The sequence below is a fragment of the Lissotriton vulgaris genome, chromosome 12, assembly GCF_964263255.1.
Source record: "Lissotriton vulgaris chromosome 12, aLisVul1.2, whole genome shotgun sequence".
NCBI classification, from domain to species: Eukaryota; Metazoa; Chordata; class Amphibia; order Caudata; family Salamandridae; genus Lissotriton; species Lissotriton vulgaris.
In genome coordinates this window covers 789,053,637-789,072,695 of record NC_141700.1, presented here as the reverse complement: position 1 = coordinate 789,072,695, position 19,059 = coordinate 789,053,637, and the positions used below count along the sequence as shown (strand labels likewise).

Below are 19,059 nucleotides of genomic sequence, written 5' to 3'. Positions count from 1 at the left end.
GCATAGTAGCGCTACATGTAGCTACGCGAAGTGCACTTCGCGCTACGCATAGCTACGCGAACTGCGTAGTGCACTGTGCAAAATGCTGTTCACACTGATTGCACAGGGCCGGATGCTTGTCCGCACTGTGCAATCAGTGCAAACCGCATCTTGCACAGTGCAAGCGGTCGTTTTTTGCTGCTCGAGTAGATTTCTACTCGAGCGGCAGCTTTCTCAATGCGGACTGGTAGTTTCTCATCGCGAGCGGTCGCGAGCATACGCGACCACTTGCAATGAGAAACCTGACCTCCCCGCGTTGAGAATCTCGCCGGGAGGTTTGTTTTCCACGCTCGGGATCTGCAACTTGATGTTGCTGATCGCGAACAAGGAAAAAGTCTCGCTGGGATGTCATTTTGCTCGCTCGCGGTCGCCAACTTGACGTTGAGGACCGCGAGCAAGCAAAAAATGACCACTACGCTACGCGTGTTTGCACTGTGCTACGTGCAATTTGCGTAGCGCGGAGTAGCGCAAACTTCGAAAACTACGCAAGCGTAGCGTAGTACTTCGCCCAGGGTTAGACTGCAGTCTTGGTACAGGCTTATCTTCTAGGTTCTCTGCGGTGGGCATTTTTCAGTGCACATTAATATCCAGGATTACATTTACTGTGGCTGCAATTCAGGTCTTATTTTATCAGAAAATGTTTACAGAAAAACATTTTATTAAAGCTTCTTATTTTCATTTTTATGCGAACTATCATATTCTTGACTGACACAGCATACCACAATCGTAGCCGGCTATGGCACTCTGATTTTCTTTAAACCAAAAATTTCAGAGACTCTGAGCATCCATGAAAATGTTTAGCTGACAGTCAAGAAAGTTGTTAAAAGAATTCATGATAAACTTTCATTAAAAATAATAGTGGCCATGTTTCATATATCTCTATGTTCGCTGTTATGTTATTAAGATTTGTAGGGAGCTTTGTCGCCCATTTGGGTATCTCAGTGCAGAGCAAGGTGGGCAGCCAGACTGCCAGGGCGGAAGGAACAGGGGGCAGGGACATATCAGTAAAGCCAGGTTTTTAGCTGCGTCTCGATGTAGGACGTAATGAGACGGATTGCAGGGGGACACTATTCCAGTGGGATTTGTCCAAATGGGAATAGGAGCAGCCACAAGATCTTGAACATATGCGTAAATGTTGTTTAGATGGATAACCAAAGTATGAAGGAATTGCAGAGATCAGGCAAAGAGACACTATTGCAGCAAAAGGCTGAGGGGTGGGGCGGGAAGATGCAGGTCTATGTGAGAATGCAGAGCAGGATGAAAAAGGCATTTTTTTCTGGATGGACAGCCAGTAGAGGGCTTTAAGATGTAAGGTGATAGATGTGCGGGCTGTGAGATTGAGGACTAGGTTAGTTACTGTGTTCTAAATGACCTAAAGTCCATTGGTGAGGTACATGGGAGTACCTATGTATAAGGCATCACCATATTCCAAGCGGCTGGTTATAACGGCCTCCATAACAGACTTGCGTGAGTGGACTGAAAGCCAATGAAAAATGTTCTTGAGCACTTTAAGGATGCTGAAACTGGTGGCTGATGCAATCTGGTCAGCAACTTTGAGATTACTGTCCGGGATGTTCCTGAAGTTTTTCGGCAGAGGAAGTAGGGCGTGGGAGGGTCCAACTTCTGGTGCCCACCAGATATCGTCTCAAAAGGAAGCGGAGTAGCCAGAGAGAATGAGTTGAGTCTTGTTGATGTTCAGCTTCAGACTGTGCTCATGCATCCCACTGGCCGCATCTAACATTCAGGCATTAAATCTATTTTGAGAGAAGATGATTCCAAAACAGTGTTAGCTGACAACGCACTAATCATTTAAAGCTGTAGAGGCTCTTTTTTTATGCAATGTCATATTCATTGATCCACCCTTCAAGTAGTTTTTCGTGGTCCTATATCGCCAGATAAAAGGACATTTGTGCCAGGTAATGCATTTCTGCCTTGAGTGAACCCTCTAATTTGCCGTTGCAGGAGCACTGCCCACTGGCCTGGGGAAACATTAACCTTTTGGACTACAAGGACACATTGGTGGTGGGCAAGGTTGCACTGAACTTGTGGCCAGTGCCCCATGGGCTGGAAGACTTGTTGAACTCCATTGGGGTCAGTGGGTCTAACCCCAACAAGGTAGGTGGAACATTTTCCATGAAAAGGGCATTTAAAGCTGGATTCATGTAGACTTTAGGGGATTTAGGGCCTGATTTACATGTTGGCGGTAAGCATACTCCTCACAACGGTGATGGAGAATGCTCACTACCAACATAATGGTCTACCCGCAAAATTTAGCTACAGGCAGACTTTTGGTTTAATCAAAGTCAGACTACTCCTCCACCGTGATTAAACCCCTCCAGTGGCCCTGTGGTATAAGGGTCATCTGAGGCAGACCTCTGAATTCACCCACCTCATTTAGATGGGCGGACTTGGAGGTCAGTTGTCACCACCAGGAAAACCCTGACGGTAAGGGGCAGTGAAAACTGCTAAATGCTCCCATCACCATAGGAGAGGGAGCATTTTATTTTTTATTTTCAAAAAGAAAATCCCGCTTTGGTATTTTCTTTTTTGAAGATAAAAAAATAATTCAGTTTGGTTCAGGGCTCTGTCATGTTGACGGAACCCTGCACCAAACTGCAAAAAGCATTGACCGGAACCACCGTGATGACCTTTCCTGACTATGCTTTAAGAAATGAAATGAACACCTGCTTGGTGGTCCTTTCTAAATCTGGTGAATAGTACCTCCGTCAGGGCGATCAAGTCATTTACTACATTGCCCTGGCTGAGAAACAGGCTTCCCTCCAGATTATAGATTTGTCCCTTAATCGACCATTGTTGCAAGTGGTGCTGTATCTGGAGTTCAAGTCTCGCTGGAGAGTGGTCTTGATTATCTTTGCAAATGACACCATATCTTAAGTTGGACTAATGAGGTGGCGGTAGTTTGTCTTCTATTTCTTGCATGTTGCCAAGGTGTGAACTTTTCATGCCAGTGGGTGCATGTTTTATTTTTCTCCTGGGGACAGTAAGTCATGAGATAAACTGATCATGTTGTTTGCGGGGGAAGGCCTGTTTCCAAGTTCTTTCAGGAGACACACTTTCTTCAACTAGTCACAATGGTGAGGATTTATCCTCTGCGTACTGTTGGAAACACCCAATCTGGATGTTTGTTTATTTTTTTGGGGGGCGGGGGGCTTTGTCGTCTACATTTTGCAAGAGACATCATGACTGGAGTTTGACTAATTGTGTTTTTGTGTTTTTAAGTTAATGTAAGGAACATTCATGCAAGTGGGAATCTTATATTTTTGCTGTAAATATACTACCTGGATATATACTATGTGTTGATGGGAGTTTATGATTAGTTTTCTGCACAATGTGCCTGGAGCTGAACTAATCACATTATGTGGGTCTCTCTTTTATTCCTTTCAGGAAACACCCTGTCTGGAGCTGGAGTTCAGCTGGTTGGGTCATGCTGTGAAGTTTCCAGACACCCCACAGATAGAGGAGCACGCAAACTGGAGTATGAGCAGGGAACTTGGCCTGAACTATTCCCTCCTAGGGGTGGTAAGTGCTCTTGGGAACACAAATCTACACCAAATATGGTAAATGTCATTTGGAGAAAAAAACTAAAGACAGTTGAGCAAGGATAATGAAATGTAGCAGGAAAGACCAGATCCCCTTCCGAAGAAATCGAAGCAGCAATCCTGCAGGCGTGAGCATGTGAGAGACAGAAACAGAGCGAGATAGCACTACCTTAAAAGAGACTGAGCAAGAGTAAGGGTCTCACAGGCAGCTACTGCATGGCTGTTATACCAGAAAGGATCCTCTGGACACCCTAACAATCTGGGATAGTGCAGAACCTATTTTTGGAGAGGAGAAGACTAGGGGTCGTAAGATGGGACCCAGGGGCACAGAGAGAGAGCAACCGTGGAGACTCATTGTGGTAGGCTACGTTTTGTAAAGACAGAGAGAAGACCCTAAAGAGACCAGAAGGCATTGGGCGACAGACAAAGACATTCCCTTCTCCTTTGTCTTTTTGTTCCTGTGAATCTCTCTTGTGCCCTTTTGCTCTCCTTTCCTCCTGTGGCTTCCCTGGTACCTGTTACAAAAAAGCTTTTAAAGGGATGAAGGGCAGATACAGACAAACTGAGAATGAGAGACCCTCGGGCCATTGGGCACTGTCGGAGACCCATAGAGAGAGAGTGCGAGGCATGCACACAGGTAAATAGGCAGGCAGACTCATGGATCCACTAAGAGATAGCACCTGTAGGAGAGTCAAATGCCCCTCGTTCTCCTGAAACTAAGATGCATTGCGGATGAAGTGTTGGATTTGTTCACTGGGACAGGAACATCAGACTTGCATTTCTGCTCCTGCATCCTGATTCCAGTCTGTGACCGACATTAGTGATGATACCAAGTCAACCTTCTGTCATTTCACAGAGCAACCGCCTGGTGAGAGACAGTCTAATGGAAAATGAAATTGAACAACTGCGAAACATCTGTAACCGAGACCCGCTTTGGGAGATAACTGAGCAGGAGAAGGACTTCCTCTGGAGGCACAGGTGTGTGTGTCTGTCTGTCTGTCTGTCGTTCTTTAAGGGAGATATGGTTGGGTGTGTCCTCATGATGATCATATCATTCAACAGTCTCAGGGGGTGCGGTATTGGTATTCTCTGCTGTTTTCAGTTTATGCTCTTGCAATGCTTAGCGGGAGCCTCTTAGTAGGAATTAGGAACAAGCAGACACCGACTGCCATGGTGACCCCAGACAAAACTAACCATAGATTCTGCACACAGATCAGTATCTCAGTGGAACAGCTCTGCTGCTCTGTTATGCATGGAGGAGCCGTAGTGATTGTGCAATCTTGTAATTGTGAGGCGTAGCAACTTATTTTGTGTGAGATGCTACTTGATCACCTGAACAGCATGCTGTGAGGTGAGGTTGGGTGTACAGGTGGATGTGAGGTAGGGATCCATTCTCTGCTGATATTGCATGAATGTTCTGATGGGGCACCGCTGGTAAGTCACTTCTGTTTGTATGGCTGCTAACATCAGGAGGATGCTTGTTCAGCCCTAGTTTTACGTTCTTGAAACCCAGAGAAAGATTGAACACCCTGGTAGATTTTGTCCTAGCACTTATGGCAGGGGTTAGAGACAAACAAGAGCACTCACTACCAGTATGGAGAGGCACTGTAGGTCCTACTGATGGTGATCACCGACCAGGAACAAACATTTGCCAGCAAGTGATACTTCATAGGTTGACCTGCTTGCATCTAAACAAGATAGGATTGCCTATTTCCTATTTGATTCCCTGGAATATTCTGTTGCCGCACCCAGCAATAGCCATGGGCTCCTCAAATTGCTTCAGTTTTCCAGATGCGTAGAGAGTACTTTTTCTCTCCTTGGATGAAAATTCCTTCATGGTGAGTACGAAGTCCTGTGCATTGTAGGGATTAAAAAAGATCTTTACAGATGACCCTCATAAAGGAGTGCTTTCATCCCCAGCATGTGCAAAAGACTGCCTGATATCTAAAACTGTTTCGACAATAACTCTTAAGGCTGAGTTTTTGCCCTTTAAGGGCCCTGAAATGGATGACCTATCTTTGATGTGGTTCAGGGGGTGATTCAAGAATGGCTCCTTCCAACTATGGCTCCTTCGAAGATGGCAAAAAAGAGAAAATGAACTGCAAGTGACCCAAGAGCCCTCTCTGGAGAAAATGCCATCACCATCTTGTCTATTTGCTTTACTGCCTCAAAAAATACTCCAAAACACCTAAAAGTTTTGAAGACCGTGTTACCTCTAAAGAATAGCTCCTACTCAGCCTCTGGCATCTCTTCACAGAATTCTTAAATCTCCAGCGAGGGGCCTCACCCCCACAGATACCACACCAATGACTTTTTACATCTATGACAAGACTTCTGTCGCGATCAGTCTAAAGGCTTGTACCTGGTCCAAAATGCAGAAGCAAAACAAGGAGGAGCTCTTGGGCTGGTCTGGGTGTGGCAATAGAATAAACCACTGAACAGAACAGAAAATAGGCCGCATTATCTGGATTAGATGTGAGCCGCTTTTGTTAAGGGAGCTCCGAATTCAAATTTTGATACGTACATTTTGAGCATTTTAGTATTTAATTTACAAATCATTTAATGGCATTCAAGTTTAATGACATCAAGGTTTATTACTTTTTCTCCCCAAAATTATTTTTGACAGCACCATCACCAACTCCATGAGTTCCAGAGAGTTTGTGTGCAGCTTCTCCAATGATCGTTTAATCTCTGGGTCTCTTTTAGGACCATTCAGCAGTTTTAGGATTTTGGAGACGTGTTTTATTTCTGAGCATAGTTTTCTGTGTTTTGCATCAGTACTGCAATCCTTCGCTTGAGTGCCAAATAGGATATCCATGACCAGTCTGCAGTTCTTTCATTTTCTTATATGAACACCAACAAGTAGAACTACATATGTATGTAATATGCTGCATAAACCCCTCAGTCTCACAGACCACCAATACGTTTGTTCCTCAGTCATCTCCATGTTGGTCCCGCACCCCTTCTTGGGCACGCGGGTGTGTCCCCATATATGTGCCTTTGTGGCATGTCAGTGGAATGTACCTCCTGTGTACAGGGGGAATTGTTTCCATGAAGTCACTCATTTTCTGCATGCACCCCACATCCCTGTTTGGCCACTGAGACGTGTGCCCACACATTAGCATCTGTGACCGGTCTGGCCAATAGTCATCTCTGTAAGGGCTTCAGAAAGCTATAGGGGTTATCACCATATGTATCAATGTGTCAAGCAGTCTGTGTGCTCTATATATCTGTATCAGTGTACACGCTATTCCCTCTACTTGTTCTCTACATTACTTAAGAACTAGTAATCTAGTAAAGAAAATAGCTTTCATTTCTCAACCTTGTTTTAGGCAATATTGTGTTAATATCCCCGAGACGCTCCCCAAACTGCTGCTGTCTGTGAAATGGAACTCCAGGGACGAGGTGTCACAGGTATGTAATGGATGCATGTGTGGCTGAAGCGAGCTCCGCACAGGCGACTGTGAGCCTGTTGCCGAAGTGGGAGACCACGTATCTGTGTACTGCTTACAAGACAGAGATCATATATGTGAAATTTACTGTGTGTGTACAAGTGCGCACTGGTTGAGCCTACATTAAGTGTTGTTGTGTGTTGGTGGACTTTATATGGGTGGTGGGAAAGTCTGTGCTGTCTGAGTCTTCAGACCAAGTCACTTTATCTAGCCAGCACGCAAGCGGGGTGTAATTGCACAAGTTTGTTTCGAAAGTCTTTACATTTATCCAGTTTACACATCAGGAGCCTATTAGGAGAGTTGTAGTGTGAGTTTGCTTGTTGAGTATGTGGCAGGGGTTTGCCACCGCTGAGGGGCACTTTGGAGTTGATACCATGCCATCCTTTTGGAAGAGCCGTCTTGAGCCATGAAACAAAGATCAAAAGGTATAATCCCTCCTCAGGAGTGTGTTCAGGTTTCCCAACTTTGGTGTCAGATTCACAAGGAGAGAGTGCTTTATTAACAAAGTTATTGTTCCTAGTTGATGAATGGACTAGATGGGTTCAAATGAAAAGAGAAAGGGAATAGAACACCTGGCATAGAACAGAGTTATGGGATAAACCAACATAAAGCATAAGGGACAAACCAGTTGGGGGAAATCATGCATGGAACAAAACAAACAACCTGTGATGCAAACTTTATCACCAAAGTCCAGTAAGACAGTCAGTCAAATATTTGTATGTGGGGCTCAACCCCATCAAACAAACATACATTAAACAAGCACAATCATTCAATTTCAATGTGCACTTCAATAAATAGCTGAAAGCAAAATAGGGAATTAGAAAATGTTTAAAATCATAACCCTCTACATCATCCATGTTGCAGTGCTTCTTCCTAAGGAACCATACAGAAGTGCAAACCCGGGCTAAACTAAAATCTGTAATTTCACTTGTATCTTATCTTAATATTCTTAGAGCGGATTTGCATTGGAGCTCTCCAATCTGACGGCAGATAAGCGTTATCAATTTCCTGAGAGGTTGAATATAGGCTTTGCATTAAAACTACATGTGTATCACGGATTCCCTTTTATCCCAAAAAACTGGACATTTATTAGAAGCAAGAGATTTGTCTGCTTATTTGCTATGAAACCTATTGTTCGGGAGCATCCCATACCTAAACTTGACCTAAACATGACTTAAATTTGTTTGGTGATGATGTGCATGATGGCATCTAGGAACTGGTCAAAACTGGATACACATTTGAAGCCCAGGAAGAGGACAGTGAGGCATCCATGCCTAGAGTTGGTATACTCTCTTTCAGCCACATACAACCAATATGTGTCTTTTAGATAATCCTTAGTGATCCATCAAACCTCTCTCGGATTACTCCACAGCTCAGACTGAGAGTGAAGCTGTGATGACACAAAATTAAGCCAAGGGATTCTGCGATGACCATCTAAACTAGTAGTTCTTAACCTGTGGTCCGGGGACCCCTGGGAGTCTGTGAAGCCTTGTAAGGGGTCCACGACTGCTTTGGAGATTAAATAATCACAGATTAGTAAAGCTTATATAAATAAAGAAGCGAAATATACAACTGAAAATGTTAAAACATTCTATAAATGTTAAGGGAATTAAAATTGAAGGCTAACATTTGTATTAGTATCCTTGATTGATTCATGGGAGCCGTGTAGGTGCATCAAACCGGGTATAGTATGGACGATGACTGGCCTTAAATAATCTATGACTAGTTCCCTGCTGGAGTTGGTCTCCCCAAGTACTTCTAACTAACCGCATTGATACTTCCCTAAGTTTTCCTTGAAAACGTTTCTAAGTGTCCAAATCATTGACTTTGCCAAGGCTTGTTTGCGGTTGACTTAAATTGCTTTGATTTATTATTTCTTGCAAAATCTATATCTCTGGAACCCTCTGGGGGATCTTTTTCGTTATAATGGATACATTCTTATTAAAATGCAGTCTATTTTTATAAATTGGTGTTGGATTTTTTGAGTGTTGTCTATTTCGTCTTCAATTGTTTTGGGTCTGTTTAAATACTTAACATTTGTTCCTCTGTGTAAGCTTTGGGGCTCAGTGCCACAGCTACCTAAGGTGAGCTGCGGGTTTTAAAGATGAAACCTGCTGGACCTTAAAGGGTTTGTAAGTGTGTTACATGATGAGGTCGCACAACCACACCATATAATACACTCCATTTCCCCACACCCATTATGTACAGTCATGTGCCGTCTGCACAGGACCATTGCCCTACTGCTAATTTGCAAAAGATGTGAAAGTGGGGAGCCGAGTATTTGTTGAAAAGAGCTGAAGAAACAAGTAGATTCTGGCCCACACGCATGCTGAGATCTTGGAACCTGGCCTTGTGCACTGTGCCGAGGTTTCACTTGGCTCACATGGGAGGGCGCTTCTTATCAGTCTTGGGTCCAAAACTGTAGAACTCCTTCCAGAGCCGCTGAGAAACTGTACTTCCTTACCTGCATTCCATAAAGACCTGGCTGTTTTAAGCTGTTAATCTGTCATCTTCTCCTTTGCTCAGTGCATGGAAAACCGTTTTGGGTAGCTGTGCGCGTTACAAGATTATAATATATCATTGGTGCAGCCTGGTTTAGAGACTAGCTCACCCTCTGAATCTGAGGGGGAGCTGTATCAATATCCTGAGGGGCAACAACCCCCAAATACTTCGACCGTGACTATGGTCACTACCCAGCTGCCACGCATCCTTGTGAATGGTCACAAGCAGAGGGTCTCTGGGAGGATCTAGTGTTGATACAGGCCAGCACCTGTCGTTCTCTGCAGTGGTAGAACAGGAACATTTTGCTGCAGGGCTGGCCTTTCATGGATCTAGGTCCTCAGGTAACATCACCACGGATGCGTCGCTCTCAGGGTGGAAGGTGCACCTTCTGGCCATCCAGCTAGCTTCCAAGGACTTTTTTAACCAGGTTCAGCACAAACTGATAAAACATAAAACTTCACCGCCCTGTATTTCCAAAAGCAAGGTGAAACTCTCAACAGCTGTTGGTTTTAGCCCAAAGCATTTGGCATTGGGCACTTCACCACCCGATACATCTGCTGGGGGTGTACCTTCCAGAAGTGGACAACAATTTTGCAGTCCTCCTTACAGGATGCACCAACATGTCTACAAATGGGGACTGCACCTACAAGCCCTACTCCTGTACTTCTGCCGTTGGCGGTTCCCAGAGATCGACCTCTTCACCACCACCCAAAAACACAAAATGCCAAAGCTTCCCCTCCAGGTTCCCATACCCAGAGTCCATGGGCGAATTGCAGGCCCTCACTCTGGAAGAGCATTTCTTTCAGGTTCATAATGATAGAATTGTGCTTACAACCAATCCTAAATTCCTTCCTAAAATAGTATCCCTATGCCACCTTATTTAGCTTCCAGTCTTCTTCCCACAACTCCACGTTCACACTCTTTCAAAGGTGGGATTAGCGAGATGGGTTGTCAAATGTATCCAAACCTGCTACTTTACGGCTACAAGGATTTTACCTGCCCTGCCAGGGCCTTATTCACAGCACAAGAAAGGAGTCACTATGGCTTTACTTGGAAATATAGCCATATATGATCTCTGTGGCAGCTATATGGCTTGCTTCACACACATTCACCAAACACTAATGTGTGGATGTCAGACCAGATACGAGGAATGCAGGACCTGCTATCTTTTAGGAAAGCAATCAAAACACACCTCTTCTGTTAAAACAGTACTCTCCCTACTACTCCCTCAGATCCTATCCCCCGCTCAAGTACTCACACAGAAAGCGCCGGGACGCCCCTTCGCTGAGGCAGCCGAGCGCTATATAAGCACATATAACATTAACATTAACATTAGCACACCAACAAGCAAAAGTTGGCAAAGCTGTTCTAAGGATTCTGTTTCAGTCCTTTGCAACATCCTCCAGCTAGCCTCGGCTTGGGGGATTACTCCTTCACAATCGATGCAGAGCATATACATCACCAGCCACACATGGTACGAACGGAATATGTAACTTAACTTGTAAGCATCTGTTCATGGCGTGTAGAGCTGTAGATCCACATGCGCCCACCCACTTCCCCTGAAGCCTTCTGTTGATGCAGATTAGCATTTCTCTTACTTAAACTGTTGCTATATAGCTTCCTGCATGGCCATCACACTTTATATCTAAGGATCCATCTTTACGCTGACCCGCTGTGTTGAAAACAATCTAACAATTGAGCTGGTGCCCATGCCCATGACCAACTAAAGGAGTCACTATACCTTGTGACTCAAGACTTCTTTTGAAGAAAAACAAATTGTAAACATCGAAGCCCAACACTTGATGTCAGGAGTATGCAGAATATGTGAATCTATAGCACTACTCGCTATGGACAGGTGCTTACAAGGTAAGTAATGCACTCCTTTTGTCTGAAACCAGTCAGCCAATCCAAATGTTTGTGTCCTGTCCAAATAAAAGGTTCAAACCAGTGGGTGGGTGCCAAGACCCCACCCCTCTCGGCTTGTCCCTGTCTGCAGTCCCTCATGATGGGAGAGTTGTCCTTGAGCATCCGTACCAGCCTTCTTCTGATTGTGGCCAGGCAGGCCTTAAACGCCAAGTGAATCGCCCTCAAGTTCAACAAAACTGATGTGGAATTGAGCTTCTGCCAGAGACCAGTGGCCTTTGATCTCAGCCCTCCCAGATGGCCTCCACAGCCCAGAAGGGAAGCATGTGTTACCACTTTCAAATCTGGGTGGAGTACGGAGAAACATCTGCCACTGACCCAATCACGGTCCAGCAGTTACCACTGCAGGTCTCTGACACTTTCTCCAAAATCTGGATATAATCCAACAGAATCCTGAAAGATCTATGTCTCTAGAACCCTCTGGTGGATCTTTTACTTTATAATGGCTAAATTCCTATGAAAATGCAGTCTATTTTTATAAGTAGGTGTTGGATTTCTTGAGTGTTGTCTATTTTGTCTTCAATTATTTTGGGTCTGTTTAAATACTTAACATTTGTTCCTCTGTGTAAGCTTTGGGGCTCAGTGCCACAGCTACCCAAGGTGAGCTGCGGGTTTTACAGATGAAACCTGCTGGACCTTAAAGAATTTGTAAGTGTGTTACATGGTGAGGTCGCACAACCACACCATATAATACACCCCATTTTCCCACACCCATTATGTACACTCATGTGCCGTCTGCACAGGACCATTGCCCAACTGCTAATTTGCAAAAAAAATTGAAAATGAGGAGCCGAGTATTTGTTGAAAAGAGCTGAAGAAACAAGGAGATTCTGGGTGGCACGGTCTCATTTGCAGCTTATTTTTCTTTGAAGAAGTCTTTTGAGTTACGAGGTATAGTGACTCTTCCTTTAATTGGTCATGTTTATGGGCATTGGTTCCCTTGTTAGATTGCTTTTTACCGCCATTAGGTTCAGATGTGTACAGCTAGGGCTCCATGTTTGGCACCTAATAGCTTAATGTCAGGACTCTTCTACTACCGTTGTCACGGAACAATCTACACCGATCAGTGATCCTGCTTCATCGTCTTTCAAAGAACTTCGACTTTTTGTGCTCAAATAGACACCTTCCTTTGGGGCCTTGCCCCTCGCCTCCGATACCTTTCTCAATGTAAATGTAAGATCAGCGATAGAAGGGACACCCTTCCCATACTGCCCACAGTATCGCTCTTAAGTTCCCCTGTACTGACCGTTGTCAAGTGTGCGATCTTTGTCTCTTCTCTGAGCACAACAAGACCACTTACCAGGCTGCCTTGCCTTCTGGTTGAAGAAGACCCTTTGATACTGACTTGAGCAGAGGTGGACCCGTCAAAGAATGCAGAGGTGAGTCCGAGACGAACCCCCCAACATTTTTGTTCCCACTCCATCCTGACTGAAAGATTGGCAACACTAGGTCTCGAAGGAACAGTGCTGGCCTGGTTAATATCATTCCTAAAGGATCGGACATTCAAGTCTTTTCGGCCAATGCCAGGTCGGGGATGAGGGCTTTAACTTCTGGAGTCCCTCAGGGCTCAGTGCTAAGTCCAGTGCTGTTTAACATTTACGTCCGCCCACTGGCAGATGTAGTAGAGAGTTGTGGTTTGGCCTTATTTTCTTATGCAGGTGACACTCAACTCATCTTCTTTGTCATCTGCACAGGGTCATGGACCGTCCGATCTTAACCTTGACTTGAGTCATATCGCTTCTTGGATGAACAATAACTCTGTCAATTGGCGATGAGACGGAGGTCATGATCCTGGGCTCTCGACATTGGCTGGAATCATTACGGACTCTTCCTCACCTGTCTCCCAAGGTTAAGAACCTGATCTTTGTATTGGATGATAATCTTCCCATGAAGCCTCAGGTGATCAAGGTTACTGCTACCTGTTTCGCTGTGCTCAAGTGGTTGAAAAGATCATCTGGATGATTTCCCAATCAGCCCAAAGGACTGGCGTTCAAGCTGTAATCTTGTCTAGATTTGACTATGGTGACATCTTGAATTTAGGAATAGATCAAGCATCCACCGACGCCTACAGATAGTTCAGATGTCAGCGGCTAGACTTCTGTATAGGCTCCCGAAGCACGCCTTGGTCTCTCACCTTCTCCTAGAGCTCCCTTGGCTCACTGTTTTAAAGCTTAGTCAATCCTAAGCTTTGTGCTACATCTAAAAACCCAGAGCTGAAGCTGGCCCACACTACATACAGGATCTGGTGGTGCCTTATCAGCCCACAAGCATTCTGAGATCTTGGAGCCTAACCTTGTGCACTGTGCCGAGGTTTCACTTGGCTCGCATGGCAGGGCGCTTATTATCTGTCTTGGGTCCAAAACTGTAGAACTCCTTCCAGAGTGGCTGGAAACTGTGCTTCCTTACTTGCATTCCATAAAGGCCTAAAGACCCGGCTGTTTTAAGCTGTTAATCTGTCATTTTCTCCTTTGCTCAGTGCCTGGAAAACCGTTTTGGGTAGCTGCGCGCGTTACAAGATTATAATATATTATATAATTGGTGCAGCCCAGTTTGGAGACTAGCTCACCCTCTGAATCTGAGGGGGAGTTGTATCAATATCCTGAGGTGCAACAACCCCCAAATACTTCAACCGTGAATATGGTCACTGCCCAGCTTCCAAGCATCCTTGTGAAAAGGTCACAAGCAGAGGGTCTCTTGGTGAATCTAGTGTTGATACAGGCCAGCACCCGTTGTTCTCTGCAGTGGTGGAACAGAAACAATGTGTTGCAGGGCCAGCCTTTCATGGACCTAGTTCCTCAGGTAACATCACCACGGATGCGTCGCTCTCAGGGTAGGCGGTGCACCTTCTGGCCATCCAGCTAGCTACCACTGAATTTTACCAGGTTCAGCACAAACTGGCCTTGATAAAAACCTAAAACTTCACCGCCCTGTATTTCCAAAAGCGAGGTGAAACTCTCAACAGCTGTTGGCTTTAGCCCAAAGCATTTGGCATTGGGCACTTCACAACCAGATACACCTACTGGTGGCGTGCCTTCCAGAAGTGGACCACAATTTTGCAGTCCTCCTCAGGCTTGGGGGATTACTCCTTCACAATCAATGCAGAGCATGTACATCTCCACCCACACATGGTTCAAATGGAATATGTAACCTAACTTGTAAGCATCTGTTCATAGAGTGTTTTGCTGCAGATTCACATGCGCCCACCCACTTCCCCTGAAGCCTTCTGTTGATGCAGATTTGCATTTCTCTTACTTAAACTGTTGCTATATAGCTTCTTGCATGGCCATCACACTTTCTATCTAATGAATCATCTTTAAGCTCACCCGCTGTGTTGAAAACAATCTAACAATTGAGCTGGTGCCCATTCACATGACCAACTAAAGGAGGAGTCACTATACCTTGTGACTCAAAAGACTTCTTTTGAAGAAAAACAAATTGTAAACATCAGAGCCCAACACTTGATTTCAGGAGTATGCAGAATATGTGAATATACAGCACTACCTGCTATGAACAGGTGCTTACAAGGTAAGTAATGCACTCCTTTTGTCTGAAACCAGTCAGCCAATCCCAATTAGTGTGTCCTGTCCAAATAAAAGGTTAAAACCAGTGAGCAGGTGCCAAAACTCCACCCCTCTCTGCGTGTCCCTCTCTGCAGTCCCTCATGATGGGAGGGCTGTCCATGAGCATCCGTACCAGCCTTCTTCTGATTGTGGCCAGGCAGGCCTTAAACACCAAGAGAATCGCCCTCAAGTTCAACAAAACTGATATGGAATTGAGCTTCTGCCAGAGACCAGTGGCCTTTGATCTCCGCCCTCCCAGATGGCCTCCACAGCCCAGAAGGGAAGCATTTGTCACCACTTTCAAATTTTGGTGGAGTACGGAGAAACATCTGCCACTGACCCAATCACGTTCCAGCAGTTACCACTGCAGGTCTCTGACACTTACCTCCAAAATCTGGATATAATCCAACAGATTCCCTCGGTGTTGTACCCACTTCCAAGCCTGCATATGCCATCTGGCATGTTTCACCAGCAGGATTCAGGAGGTCAACGATCCTACCAGCCTCGGAGTCCTATGCCCTGAGATCCTATGCAGAGTCTGAAACGCCACAATCCTAGCCCAAATGTCCCTGACTCTCCGCTGCGGGGTAAAGGCACGAAACCGTACCATATCCAGAATGGCTCTGATGAAAGAAAACCTCTGCAAAGGAGTCAGGTGTGACTTTAGCACGTTGATAGTGAACCTCAAAGATATAAGGAAGTTCACTTTTGTCTGGAGGTGGTTGGCAAATGACTGAGGCTAGCATGCCTTCAACAAGCGGTCATTGAGGTATAGGAAGACTGGTACCCCCAACCCCTCCCACGAAGCTCGGGTCCTGCAATGAGACAACGCCGGACAGAGCGGGGCCTCCTTTTTCCTGAGCTGGGTTCCAGGAGAGGTGAGGTACACTCCCTGTACTATTCAGATGTAAGAGACACCGTTTGGTACAGAGGAACACGATTTTGGACTATTTATGTATATCCTTTACAGATTGTCGTTACGTTCACTTTATGTATGCAGTAGCTAATGCTTAGAACTCTGGCCCTGAAGAAAGCCATGGGATCTTGTCCCTACCGGCTGAAACATGTTGGCCTTGTAAATGCAGTTATATGTTTAGACTGCTTCCTCTGCATTGTTCTTGTTTGTTTGAGGGAAAGGACAAATTACATTAGAGTTTTTCGCCTATTGATCCTTTTACCCCTTGTTTTTAACTTGCACATCTTTTGATTTTTGCACTGCACTCGATCCCATCTTTATCATTTGTTCATGGGTACCTTAGCGATTGATGGTGCGACCCAATTGAGTAAGGGCGATGGATGGGTCTCATTGATCAAGAGACATACCACCCCAATTTTGGATGACCAAATGAGAACACTTGATCTACATACCTATTTGATGGGAATCCAACACATCTCTGTACGGGTCTTACCAACAATCTCAGTAGGTCCTTCAACAGGTTTGTCCTGGCACACATTCTGATATAGAGACTTATAGAGCTCTATTAGTGCCTAACTCACTTATGTAGGAGTTTTGCAGTAGCTCGGAGTACTTGAAGCTCCGTTATAGACCCCCGGTTCTTTTGTTGTTAGGATTGCTGTAACAACTGCCATTACTTTGATGACCACTGCCCTCACTTTCGTGAACACCTGAGGTGCACTTCCTAGGCCAAAATGGAGCACTTCGAACTGAAAATGCTCCTAGCCCATTGTGAACCCCAAGTCATGTCTTTGGGCCTGCAGGACAGGGGTATGTTCCAATACCACTATCCAGTCTCCAGGGTCTGGCGCAAAGAAGACCTGAGCTAGCATGAGCATTTTAGATTTGTCCTTCCGCAGGAAGGTGTTGAAAGTGCAAATATATTAAATAGGAGGAAGGCCTCTGTCCTTCAGTTCCAGTCAGTAACAGGAGTAACACCAAGCTCCTACTTCTGAGGCCGGAACTCTTTCTAGGGCCCTTGTGGCCAGAAGGGTTTGCGCTTCCTGCTGCAAAACAGACAGGTAGGGCTCTGTCAACCCTGCGGATGGTTGTGGAAGGTTCAGCAGGGTGGAAAAAATTAGAGGACGTAGCCCAGATGTACAATTTGGTAGACCCTCTTGTTTCTGGTGATGGCTTGTCACAGGCCCTGGAATCGTGCTCTGACCCCAAGCACCATAGACCTACTTCGTGCGGATCCATCACTGTCATACGTTCGTGACCGTCGATCCACGGCTTCATCCCTGTTGTCTTAGGAGGTGACATTTTCTCTTGCACACTGGAAAATGTTTATGAAAAGGGATTTGAAAAGACCAAGGAGCAGCTCTGGATCCATGTCCAAGGTCCTGGATCAGAATCCCATTGGTGCAGAGCCTCAAGGCGCTACCTACCGGTACAGAGAAGTATTGATCTAAGGTTTTCAGATCCTGCCTTACACTTGGGGAATATTCACAAGGTGAGGATTCTGCAGTTAGTAGTATCCATGAGAAACTGTGCTGTGCAGGGGGGGCGGAGGGTTACTGTAAACTGTCCCTTCCAGGGGTGTGAGTGTTTCAACCTCATTCAGTCCCTTTCTTATATTGTAAATTCGATCCACAAAGACATTTTCATTGGTGGCCAAGAGTTTAAGGGTGTGTGATCTTCAGCAAATACTTGTATTGTCTGACAATTGAGTCAACAGGTTTGTTCTAATGTGTTTTTTCTCCTGGACAATAGTAGCTTTATATTTTGTAACCGGCATCTGTCCTGCTCTTTAACTCCAGGACACATTTGGTTACCTTTGTGGTGCACCTGATCCATATGTTTTAAAGACAGTATGAAACCAGGAAGCTGAGCGTATTTGAATATGATTTATGATTTGACAAGCTGTTACTAGATCTCAGCAGTACAACCAGTAAAACAGAACTGTGCAGCCAACTGGGACGTGCAGAGGACCCCCCTGGTTAATAAGTGGTGATAAGAGAAGCTACTTGGAAGCTGCTCTGTGGGGGACATTTCAGACATAAATAATCAGAAATGTGAACTGAATCAAAAGGAGGCAAATAGAATCTGGAAGAAATTGCATATTGTCCATCAGCCTAGCAGTTGGTCTCTGTGTCAGAGTTTAGCCTGAATTAGTTTTAGGAGAACCAAAAGTAACTGGCTGCTGGGTCCAAAATAAACTCCTAAATAGCTTATCTGCACAATCAGAAAAGCTAACTAATGCAAAGGCCAGTCCTGCCTCCCACGACTGAGCTCCCCTGGTTGAGGTTGACTTAATCCGCCAGGCCAAAGGATGCAACATTCCCAGCTCTGCCTTCATGTGCATCCTTCATTTCAGATGTACATGAAAGGTTCACCTGTTAGGCTCCTATTACAATTGCCTTTCTCTTACTGGTTTTGGTTGAAACAGAAGTTTCACACAAATGTCAATTACATTTTTGCAGGAATTAAGTAGGGGTTTTTCCAAATACATTTCACCAGGAAAACCCCAGTGTCTGGGTGGCGGGAGGGAAAACCGGGTCTACTGGCACACCGTCCTGATGGTTGAGCTCAGTAGCTACAGGAGTCTTGGGTCTGCCCAACTTTGCTCTGTAAACTGAGCCAAGTGAAGCCCTTCCACACGTGACTCTCAAGAGAGCGAGTGCAAGAAGTCAAATGCTCATCACAGTTGTGTGTGGCACAAGTGCTCAGAACTCAGTAGACCACCAACAGACACAATAATGTATTGTACTGCCCAGTGCTTATCTAAGTAAACAAAAAAGTACATTAATTTCACAGGAAAAGGAGATACCACACAGTTATATCTGGATACAGTTACAGGGTTATACAGTTACAGGGTTTTAATCTCGTCTATAAATCTCAGTAAATTGCTACACTGTGCCCTCTCCCATGAATTATGCACAGGTGCAGTTCACGCTGAATGACTCCCATTGGTTAATGTTTAGATCAGTTCAACGGTTCATGCCACTATGATTCCATTTTGGCAAAGTATCCGGTTCAGTCCAGGTCAGTCTCTCCTCCTTTCCACAGCTTGGCCCTGCTTCGCCTCCTCTCTGAGGGTGCATCTCGTTTAGCACTGGTGGGTGCGT

General features: G+C 45.1%; 1 protein-coding gene across 1 annotated transcript in view; it reads left to right on the top strand.

Annotated features, from left to right (window-relative positions):
* LOC147678731 (phosphatidylinositol 4,5-bisphosphate 3-kinase catalytic subunit alpha isoform-like) overlaps positions 1–19,059 on the top strand; it is a 188,514-nt gene that overhangs the window by 96,199 nt on the left and 73,256 nt on the right. The window contains exons 10-13 of the mRNA XM_086946190.1: positions 2,002–2,154; positions 3,445–3,579; positions 4,456–4,577; positions 6,932–7,013. Coding sequence (XP_086802316.1) covers positions 2,002–2,154; positions 3,445–3,579; positions 4,456–4,577; positions 6,932–7,013 — 492 coding nt within the window. The remainder of the gene's footprint in view (positions 1–2,001; positions 2,155–3,444; positions 3,580–4,455; positions 4,578–6,931; positions 7,014–19,059) is intronic.